Source organism: Cyprinodon tularosa, unplaced genomic scaffold (genome assembly GCF_016077235.1).
Source record: "Cyprinodon tularosa strain WSP-4 unplaced genomic scaffold, ASM1607723v1 ctg277, whole genome shotgun sequence".
NCBI classification, from domain to species: Eukaryota; Metazoa; Chordata; class Actinopteri; order Cyprinodontiformes; family Cyprinodontidae; genus Cyprinodon; species Cyprinodon tularosa.
In genome coordinates this window covers 654,488-666,564 of record NW_024038982.1, presented here as the reverse complement: position 1 = coordinate 666,564, position 12,077 = coordinate 654,488, and the positions used below count along the sequence as shown (strand labels likewise).

The following is a 12,077-nucleotide window of genomic DNA, read 5'->3' as shown; positions in this document are numbered from 1 at the left end:
CTGCCCCCTACCCACAGACCTGCCCCTCTACTTACAGCTGTAGTAGTAGTGTCTTCCTTCCACAAATTCAAAGCCCAGTGAGAACGGGGTGAATTTTTGGATCTTTTCAGAGAAGCGGACGGGTCCATATGCAGCAAACGGATTGTTACATTCCCACCTCTTCACTGCCTTTTTGGTCTCCACACAGCCTTTGAAGGCCTCCTCCTCAACCAGATAGAGCACCAGGGTCTCTGGCTGCTCCGGAACTGGAATCCCAGAGTCTGGATAGTAGGGGCAGTAGATGTCCAAGTAATCATTGAGGTTTAGCTGGACAGAAAGATCTCCTGCTGTTAACCTGGAAGAAGGAATAAAAAAGGTACATTAATATTTACAGAGCAATTACAGGGTGATTGGACATAGAGGGGGGTGATTTAACATTAGCGATGCCTGGAGCAATATGGGTACATAAAGAAGACTGACAGTTCATCAATAACTTAATTACAGAGGGTGATAAAGCAAAAGTCAACCAAGTGTTCACACTCACATTTGGCATACAGTTCAACGCAATGTACATAGAATGTAATGGGTATATATTGTCTTGCAAAAAAATCATCTTCATATTATAAAAAATCTTGATTAAATCTGCATATGCATGCATATATATATATATATATATATATATATATATATACACTATATTGCCAAAAGTATTTGCTCACCCATCCAAATTATTGGAATCAGGTGTTCCAATCACTTCCATGGCCACAGGTGTATAAATTCAAGCACCTAGGCATGCAGACTGTTTTTACAAACATTTGTGAAAGAATGGGTCGCTCTCAGGAGCTCAGTGAATTCCAGCGTGGAACTGTGATAGGATGCCACCTGTGCAACAAATCCAGTCGTGAAATTTCCTCGCTCCTAAATATTCCACAGTCAACTGTCAGCTGTATTATAAGAAAATGGAAGTGTTTGGGAACGACAGCAACTCAGCCACGAAGTGGTAGGCCACGTAAACTGACGGAGCGGGGTCAGCGGATGCTGACGCGCATAGTGCGAAGAGGTCGCCAACTTTCTGCAGAGTCAATCACTACAGACCTCCAAACTTCACGTGGCCTTCAGATTAGCTCAAGAACAGTGCGCAGAGAGCTTCATGGAATGGGTTTCCATGGTCGAGCAGCTGCATCCAAGCCATACATCACCAAGTGCAATGCAAAGCGTCGGATGCGGTGGTGTAAAGCACGCCGCCACTGGACTCTAGAGCAGTGGAGACGCGTTCTCTGGAGTGACGAATCGCGCTTCTCCATCTGGCAATCTGATGGACGGGTCTGGGTTTGGCGGTTGCCAGGAGAACGGTACTTGTCTGACTGCATTGTGCCAAGTGTAAAGTTTGGTGGAGGGGGGATTATGGTGTGGGGTTGTTTTTCAGGAGCTGGGCTTGGCCCCTTAGTTCCAGTGAAAGGAACTCTGAATGCTTCAGCATACCAAGACATTTTGGACAATTCCATGCTCCCAACTTTGTGGGAACAGTTTGGAGCTGGCCCCTTCCTCTTCCAACATGACTGTGCACCAGTGCACAAAGCAAGGTCCATAAAGACATGGATGACAGAGTCTGGTGTGGATGAACTTGACTGGCCTGCACAGAGTCCTGACCTCAACCCGATAGAACACCTTTGGGATGAATTAGAGCGGAGACTGAGAGCCAGGCCTTCTCGTCCAACATCAGTGTGCGACCTCACAAATGCGCTTCTGGAAGAATGGTCAAAAATTCCCATAAACACACTCCTAAACCTTGTGGACAGCCTTCCCAGAAGAGTTGAAGCTGTTCTAGCTGCAAAGGGTGGACCGACGTCATATTGAACCCTATGGATTAGGAACGGGATGTCACTTAAGCTCATATGTGAGTCAAGGCAGGTGAGCAAATACTTTTGGCAATATAGTGTATATATATATATATATATATATATATATATATATATACATACAATTCCCAGACCAGTTAGGGATTTTGTTTCCCCCTGCTTGAGATGGGAGGAAAAACAATTCTCCATATGCTAATTAACACCACTGAGGGGAGACAAGTGTGAAATAAACTCCACTCCCTCTGCTTTCCACCTCCTACAGTGGAGCCTAGGCACACACCGCCGAGCACCAATTTAAACAAACGTGCACGTGAATAAACAGCAGAGTCAGTCAAGGCTGACTAGCTTTTGGCACAACAACAATTTTGGACAAGACAGCATCATTAGAACAGAGAAGCTGCATAATGTATGCTCCTTCAGACTGAGGGTTCTGACTTCCTGTCAGCTTGAGTATAAAGAGCTACCCATGTACAAAGCAATAAAGGAAAGAGGATGGGGGGTCCAGACTAATTTCCAGAGTTGTCTGTTCCTTTGACTCATTTTACAAAATTGTAGAAACACAAACAGTGCATTGTCTAAACATAATGATGATGAACCCATGTGTGCATGCAGCAGATTTAATCAAGATTTTTTATAATATGAAGATGATTTTTTTGCAAGACAATATATACCCATTACATTCTATGTACATTGCGTTGAACTGTATTCAAAATATTTATGAATAGCGACACAAGGGATAGATGGGACTGCAAAAAACTAAAATAATAATAATGATCATAGGAGTAAAGGGGCGAAGAAAGGAAAGAAGGTCAAGAGATAGAATGCAAATAAAACAAAACCGAAGAGCATGGAAACAGAGGGTAATAAAAGATGGAAGAAAAGAAAAGGCCAAACAGGAAAGAAGGTAAGCACACAAGAAAGGAGTGAAGAAAGGAAGGAAAGACAAGACAAGGCCATGAAGGGGCACATAAAACAAAGACCACAGGAAACAATGGGTAGATGGACATAAAATAAGGAACAAAAAGGTACATGGATGGACAGAAGAAATAAGAATTTAGGACAATCCGGACCAAGGAATGGATGAAAAGCCATACAAGGAGGAAAATGGAAAAGTAAGTAAAAATGTATAGAACTGAGGGAAGACTAATTGACAGACAAGAAGGATGAAAAAAAAGACAAGGAAAAGTGAGTGAGGATGGGCACTAAAACAGATGAGTGAAAAAAATAAGAGAGGAAGGAAGGAAGGAAGGAAGGAAGGAAGGAAGGAAGGAAGGAAGGAAGGAAGGAAGGAAGGAAGGAAGGAAGGAAGGAAGGAAGGAAGGAAGGAAGGAAGGAAGGAAGGAAGGAAAATTTGCAAATTCCAGGAAAGACCTTTTCCCATAAATATCCCCATTCCAAAAAAATCTGCTTTCAGACTTTTTCAGACTATATGGGAACCTTGCAGGAAATACACTATATTGCCAAAAGTATTTGCTCACCTGCCTTGACTCACATATGAGCTTAAGTGACATCCCGTTCCTAATCCATAGGGTTCAATATGACGTCGGTCCACCCTTTGCAGCTAGAACAGCTTCAACTCTTCTGGGAAGGCTGTCCACAAGGTTTAGGAGTGTGTTTATGGGAATTTTTGACCATTCTTCCAGAAGCGCATTTGTGAGGTCGCACACTGATGTTGGACGAGAAGGCCTGGCTCTCAGTCTCCGCTCTAATTCATCCCAAAGGTGTTCTATCGGGTTGAGGTCAGGACTCTGTGCAGGCCAGTCAAGTTCATCCACACCAGACTCTGTCATCCATGTCTTTATGGACCTTGCTTTGTGCACTGGTGCACAGTCATGTTGGAAGAGGAAGGGGCCAGCTCCAAACTGTTCCCACAAAGTTGGGAGCATGGAATTGTCCAAAATGTCTTGGTATGCTGAAGCATTCAGAGTTCCTTTCACTGGAACTAAGGGGCCAAGCCCAGCTCCTGAAAAACAACCTCACACCATAATCCCCCCTCCACCAAACTTTACACTTGGCACAATGCAGTCAGACAAGTACCGTTCTCCTGGCAACCGCCAAACCCAGACCCGTCCATCAGATTGCCAGATGGAGAAGCGCGATTCGTCACTCCAGAGAACGCGTCTCCACTGCTCTAGAGTCCAGTGGCGGCGTGCTTTACACCACCGCATCCGACGCTTTGCATTGCACTTGGTGATGTATGGCTTGGATGCAGCTGCTCGACCATGGAAACCCATTCCATGAAGCTCTCTGCGCACTGTTCTTGAGCTAATCTGAAGGCCACATGAAGTTTGGAGGTCTGTAGTGATTGACTCTGCAGAAAGTTGGCGACCTCTTCGCACTATGCGCGTCAGCATCCGCTGACCCCGCTCCGTCAGTTTACGTGGCCTACCTCTTCGTGGCTGAGTTGCTGTCGTTCCCAAACACTTCCATTTTCTTATAATACAGCTGACAGTTGACTGTGGAATATTTAGGAGCGAGGAAATTTCACGACTGGATTTGTTGCACAGGTGGCATCCTATCACAGTTCCACGCTGGAATTCACTGAGCTCCTGAGAGCGACCCATTCTTTCACAAATGTTTGTAAAAACAGTCTGCATGCCTAGGTGCTTGAATTTATACACCTGTGGCCATGGAAGTGATTGGAACACCTGATTCCAATAATTTGGATGGGTGAGCAAATACTTTTGGCAATATAGTGTATGTGATTTGCGACAGGAGACAGATAAAGAGCTACAAAGTACAAAACTAAGGCAAAAGAAAAAAGTTGGATGAATAGGTGAATAAAGTGGAGTAAAGAGAAAAGAAAGTGTTTTAATTAGTGACCCTAGAGAGCCTGAGTGCAGACACTCAGAGCACAGAACAACGGCATGGAGGAGGAGAGGAGACAGACTTTAATTGGCCTCTTCTTCTCATGAAGAAACAAGAGAGAAGAATGAGGGGCAGAATGTGGCTTGAGCAGAAGGTTCAGGTCCGTCAGTGGGAGTCTATAGAGGGGTGACAGACCGGAGGAAAGAGGAAGAGGAGTGCTGGGGCTCACTGAAGAGGAACATGAGAGGGAAGAGGAGCGAAGAGTTAGGGGAAGAGAGGTGGAGGTACAGGGCGGAGCGCTCTCGAGTTAAGCAGCCGAACAAAGAATAGAGAAAAAGAATAAATAGCAGGAAAAAAAAAAATCAGTGCAGAGCACCAGTAGTGGTAGGAGGGGGAAAAGGAGGTACTCAGCAAACCTGATGAAGGCAGAAATGGAGCGGATAGATGTGAAAGGAAGCAGGAGTCAGAGATGGTCCAGCAAATTTAAAGAGTGCACCAAAAATGGATGGAGCAATGAGAAGAAAAATGACATGAGATTCTATGAGAAAATGGGACCATGACTACAAAAGCTAACAGATCTTTAGATGGTCTAATATTGAGATATTGGGTAAATATCTCAGCAGAATGCTGGATTGTTAGATATGTTCAAAAGTCTTTTCTGAACTCCAAGTCAAACTTTGTTTATGAAAATGAAAGTCCCATTTTTCCCTTAAATTCATGCCTGTTGGAGGTTAGCAATGCAAATGATTATCCTTTGACCTAATAACATTTAATACCCTTTTTACACCGAATGTAAAAAAAACAACTTATTTCTCGCTCTTGCATTCAAATATAGAAGAGATGAAACCAGCAAAATTTAGCAATAAAGAAGCTGGAAAAATAGAAGGCATCCGAGTAAATTTTCAATAATAAAAAATAAGGTTTATTTTGAAATTTTAACTTGAAATACTCAAAGTATTTTGATGAAAATTTAAGTAATCCTTGTGGTTATTATGGGACTATAACAAATGGAATTGCAAAGAATGAGGACATAAAGGACCTTTTTGCAGATGATCATTTAGTAATTTCTTACATCACTTGTTCTATATTTCAAGTGATGGCAGAGAGAATACAGCCTCAGGAATACAGAACAGATTCTCAAATGTGCACAGCAGCTGCATATGCCCCAGTACACATGGGCACATCACATATCTACTTCCCATACCAGTCCAGGAGAAAAATATCATATGATAATAAAAATGCTAAAAACACAATATCACTTCCTGCCATTATGAATGAAAGGAAACAATCACTTCTGTTAGATAGAAGAATGGTTTCTAGTTCCATTCAGTGATGGTGGGAGGCCAAAATGCTTGGTTGGTTTCTAAGTTTGACTACGGCCAGTGGCAGGAGGGAGACTGCTAACTCTGCTTTCTACGCTTAATGGGCACAGCACCCTTTGGTCGCACTGACGAGGCTGGATGCGCTACGCTGTGGTGAATCCAAAAACAACACTCTAGGTTACCGGGGTGGATCTATGAGCTCTCTTTTACGTGTTAAACTGGCTTTTATTTCCACACCACGTTACTTTAAAGATCACCAGCTAAAAGTAAAATTAACAAAGGGTGAGGTTTGGTCCCAAGGAACAAAACAAGATTACTGTAAAACAGCATGACAATCTCTGGCATGAGTTGGTTTAATCCAACATGTCATCACAAAAAATGTTGACACCTCAAATGAATCAAAACAGCTTTTGTTTAGTGAGCTCTCGCTTAGCTACCATGTGAAAACTAGTAGAACCAGTAGCAAACACAGGCTCTGTTTTTCTTAAGCAAAAGAAGCCGAGGAGAGACTCTCACGCTATGATGACCATGAGTGAAAAAAACAAACAAAGCAAGTTGTTACTCAAACATTTGAAATTATTGACGGTGATATGGCTACCTTTTTTTTTCTACAGATAAATGATAATGACTCTTCCAACTGTTGCTAAAATAAAAGAATATCATGGTTCCAATAAAATAGTGGTGTTCACTAATTTGATATCCAAACAAAGGACTTAACCATGATTAAATGCGATATGTAGAAAATCATAAAACATTATGAAAACATGATGATAAAGTAATGAAAAGTGTTGCATTTCAAATGTATATTCTCATTTGCCATCTAAAAGATAAATCAAGTGATTGTCTGTCTTCCGTCATCATTATTCCATTCATTTCCTATAGAAAGATGTGCTATGAACTCATAGCAAAGCTGCAAGAGTTTTAAATAATAGAAATGTAAAGCATAACATATAACTTAAGTATATTTAGACTTAGGTGATGCTGCAAAGTGCTCAGTGGGTTATCTTCTTTATTGAAGAAGATAAAGTCAACTGGAAATACTGCTTATTCATTTTTCAGAAATTATTGGCATTGTGATAGTCCCCCCCCCCTTCTTACACATGTGTAATTTACTCAGTTTACTGGTGAATATTTCAGCTTGATCACAAGTGTTAATCACAGGAACCTGCTTATACAAAAATATACAATTACAAGAGGACCAGATTTTTAAGATTTTAATAAATACTCATCTTTACAATTGATCTAGATACTAAGTAACATGTGTTACACTGCTATAAAATGTACAGGTATAAAATGAGAATTTAAATAAGTGAAGAAAGTTAATGACTTTTTTATTGGAGTTGGAATGTTTTAATCAGCTTAGTCATTTCATAGGGTTGAAAGCTTAACAGTCTGGAAAATAAACATTTACTAAGTTTTACCATAGCATAAGCAGCCCTATTGGCCAAATTTTAAGTAAGCTAGTGTGGTGATGAACTGATGGTAAAAACAGCACAATAAACAGAATATTTTACTTTGTTTTTGGTAACTAATTTGGATGGCAGAGTGGTTTTTAAGAATTGATATATTCTCCCATGACTCATGGCTTTCCAATTAGTGTGGCTCATTATTTTTATCCCCATCATCACGGCAGTCGCAGCTTAGTCAGCACACTCTGTCATTTCAGAAAGTTTGAGAACTGAACGTTGCACAGGAATACAGTGTGGTAGTTTGGCATAAATTTCATTGGGGCATTTTTCAAAAAAAAAAAAAAAAAGTGTGAGCAGACTTTTGAGGCTACCGCCACCACCAGTTTCTAATTAAAAAGAGGAGAATACTATAATCTACGTATATAGTGTTCAGAGAAATAACTTGAATATGACAAAAGTAAGAAATGACAATTGATTGAAAATGAACAAATTACATTGCTTTTCAGCCATGCTTCAAAACAATTATTTAAAAAAATAAACCCCATGTGAAAGAATTGTCTCTGATCCAATCCGATGCCTAGGATTAGCTTATCCGCTGATACCTGATACTGGTCTAATTCAACTGCTGAATGAATGAATCATCTCACCATGCGAGTATAGGCTTTAGCCTTAACATTAACATCATTAAGAAAGGTAAAAAATTAGCGCAGGCATAAATGTACTTTAAATTATTTATAAACAAAGAAGCAGTAAAAAGAAAGAAATAGAGTCCCATGTAAAGTGGATTGGATTCGAACTCCAATATCTTATAACAAATCACGACATCTGATATTGCTAATTTAGTCAATGTCGGAGCTGCTGGCTGATCCAGGTATAGGATCATAGCATCTCTAAAAATTATAGTCAAGCATGTTAAAGGTAAAGGCTATCAAGCAATCTCCAAGCAGCTTCTTTGATTACAGTTGGCCATATCATACAGAAAGATAGGATCAATTGGACGGATGCAAAACCTCCATGGATCTGGCTGCCGGAGGAAAACTGACAATAAGGAGACAATAATATGAATAGAAAGAAAAGAGCCCAGAAAATCTTCTAAAGAAATTAAAGGTGAACCTTAAACTCAATATCAGTGTCAGATCGCACCAACCGTCATTTGAGCCAAGCAAGAGTTTGTGCATGGAGTTTGAAAGTTCTTGCTTTGCACGTTCATTGATCTCTTTCAATTGTCCTGAGGTATGATTATGTGCATATGAGTTTGTCTTTTCTTTGCATTTCTGTGTTGCCCTGTCATGGACTGGTGTCCATGGTGTACTCAATCTCATTCTCCATTAGGGATGGATGGAAGGATGGGTTGATGTGTTATGGCCATGTTAGAGCAGGGTTTCTTATCCCTGGTCCTTAGGGCCTACTGTCCTACATGTTTTAGGTGTTTCCCTGCCTCCATACACCTGACCTAAATGAAAAGGTGATTTACAGGCACGATGGCTACAGATGAGGTAATGCAATCATTTGTATTAGGTCTGCTTGAGCAGAGGCACATCTAAAGCATGAAGGACAGTGGGCCCTTAGAACCAGGGTTAACAAAACCCTGTGTTGGAGCCTACACAGTCATTGAGCCAACTACTGACTTTACAGTTTTCCAGCAGTGGAAGTATATATGTGGAAGGATAATTGGAAGTAGTACGTGAAAAAAGTGATGAAGGATAAAGTTAACAAAGAGTAGGATAAAGGACCTTCTTCTGTAATTTTAGAAGACTTTCTATTTCTCTCAGCTGACGAACTTAGAAATAGAGTTTATATGGCAACTGTAATAAACAAAATATACTCCACAAACAATGCAGGTGAGGCAAAGGCCACTATAAATAGAACCTAGGCTTCCTCAAGCATTTAAGCGAAGCGGCAGGAATAATTTCCTTTTCTGCACCCCACAGCAAAACATACGGGTATACTGAAAATATATATATTTTATTGCTATTTTAATTTATTGAAATGCATCCATCTTTTTTAGCCTTTTTTTACTGTTTCATATGCCATAACTCTCAGTGTTTTATCATTTCAATGGAAAACAAGCATTTCAACATTGTCCAGGTATTAATTCCAGATTTGGGAACTCTCTAGGTACAACAGCTTTTGTCCAATAAGAAATAAGCAAATGGAGGTGTGAGCAAACTTTTGATAAAATGAGCCTAAAGATAGAGGAGGAAGAAGAAGAGAGTCAGGCAGTTCATTAAAGCAGAAACAATGGCTCAGGTTGGGAAAAACAAAAAAATACTTCCTCTTGCTCCACAGGCTATCCTAAGTTCAGAGCCAAAAAGACAAGAGGAATTGAACAAGTTAGAAAAAGTGGAAAACAAGCTTCATTTGCTTTATACTCTAGGAGCTTACAGGGCTGGGACATTTTTCCTCACCATTTCCTTCTTCCTACACACAGTCCCTCTCCACATGGATGAAAAACAACAAAATGAGGACAATCCCACCCCCTAAATCACCTAGCTGTGCCCCCCTCCCTTCCAAAACAAAGCTGTGCTGTGTCCAAAGCATAGAACTGTTGTGTCTGTCGTGATTCGTACTCCCCTCAACGCACACAAACAAGAATATCGCCCCCCAATCCACGACCATCTGTGGCCCCCCCACTATCTCGCCCCTCCAGCTGGCTCTGGAAAAAATCCTTTTGTAAGCCCCTCTTTCCACCCAACATCCTTGACAGCGCACAGACTCCAGCTCTTTGGCCCCAAACTGAAGACAAACACATGATCAACACCTCATCACAGAATGGAATGAGGAAAAGCACTTACCAACTATTTCCTGTTTTGAATGTGACTGCAGGAGTGTGTGTTTTTTTAGCTCCTATGGGGTCAGCAGGATGTGTATCTGTACATTTTACTAGACCGTTTCCTTTTTATTTTTCTTGGCTCTTTAAATGATTGTCTCAACATGTTTAATTTGGTTTCACTCACATTATATTCCGCATTTAGAGGACGATTTGTCCTCCAAAAGAATATTTGGACAATTGCACAGATTTACAATATATACATCTTGACAAAGAAAAAAAAAATCAAAAAGGGTTCATCATGGTAATTTAAGCGATAGACCAACTTAACACAGTACATCACAGAGGTGAGCAGTAATTGCGCTAAAAATGCCTGTTAAGTATGGCATCCATACATATTTAGCCACCTTAAAATGCTGCTTGATAGAAGCACTGCCTCTAGCAACGTTTCCATCCAATTCTCACATGAACTTTTAAAATGATAACAACAAAAGAAAATCTTTAAAAATATGAATTTGACATGTAGAGGTAGAAAGCAATTGAGACCACAGATCAGCAATAACTTTTAATTGTACTCACTTTATCATGTCAGCTAGTATAAGCAATGTTACAGCAATGTTACATGCCTTCCAAAGACGCTGAGACAGAGATGCAAATCTGAGGCTTGAATATGGGGTAGGATGAATGCAAGGGAAACAGTTGATCAGCCATGTGAGGTAAAAGTTTGTTTTACTTCAACAAATGTGTTTCCATCTCCTCTTTAGCATATTTATTTTTACAAAAAACTCCAAATCCACCTTACAACTTTTTTGCACAATTTACTAAGTTGACTCTAATCTTGCCATTTAACCTTTTCTAATGATACTTGAAAATTCATGGTAAAAATGTTGATGGTTCCTCTGGCTTGCACCCACCAACCTTCAGTAACTACAGTGGACGGTCGTGTGGATAATCATTTGGACTGGGATTTTAAACTTCTGTACAGTTTCTCCCTGAACAGTTTTGTATTCTTAAAAATGCTGTAGTTCTCTAATGTTCTTTAAATCTTCAAGGCCTTTCATTGACCGGCTGGATTTATAATGAGATATAAATCGTACCTTCACATGCACACACCCGTGAATGACTTTTATCAGTTGGGTAATTTGGTCATACTGGATTTTATAAGGGGGCATTTGGATTCGGGCAAATACAGTTTAATTCCACCTTTTTCCAACATTTCCTTGTAAAACAGTTGAAAATACCATCTCCTATGTTTTCTACTCCTTTTTATGAATACCTTGTGCTTGTCCATCACAAGCTTTCTTGTCTTATGGAAATGTAACAAAGTCAGATTTTGCCATACAAATATATATCACTCACATTTATATTTACCTCAAGTTTAATTTACTAAAATGCCATGAACACATACTCTTTGCAATAATCATAAACATCAGGATAAAAATATCACATCAGGAAGTAGATGTTTCTAGATATTTAAGTGGCATCCCTATGACCATCCTTTAGTATTTCCTTGAGGAAATGTCAAAGACGTTTTAGTTTATAAAAATAACTTCCTTGTTAGTTGGGTATAGTTGAGACAAAGATTCAGTATTCAAAATTGAAAGAAAAGAGAAATTGTTGATAAGTTTAGACCTTTTGATTGTTTAAAGTCAGAAGGGGCAACAAGAAATTAGCTACTCAACTAATGTTAGTTATATCAAACAGAGACACAACTCTAAAAGAACTGGGTTTATCCTTCTACAATGCAGAGTTACAGAACTCTCTTTATGCTTTTATTTAACCCTTTAAAGCCCGATCCAAGAATAAAACAAAACAGAAAATTATTTTTTTTGGTTTGAAGTCCTTATTTGGCCTTTTTACAAAATATGTAAAAAGAAAAAACAGAAATACATTTTTGATATTAATAATTTATTGCTATGCGATAAGTCAA

General features: G+C 39.7%; 1 protein-coding gene across 2 annotated transcripts in view; it reads right to left on the bottom strand.

Moving 5' to 3' along the window:
- The window catches only part of si:dkey-246i14.3 (ephrin-A4), a 57,539-nt gene that overhangs the window by 24,262 nt on the left and 21,200 nt on the right, over window positions 1-12,077 (bottom strand). For both annotated transcript variants that reach the window (XM_038290241.1, XM_038290240.1), the window contains exon 2: window positions 36-334. In XM_038290241.1, coding sequence (XP_038146169.1) covers window positions 36-334 — 299 coding nt within the window. The remainder of the gene's footprint in view (window positions 1-35; window positions 335-12,077) is intronic.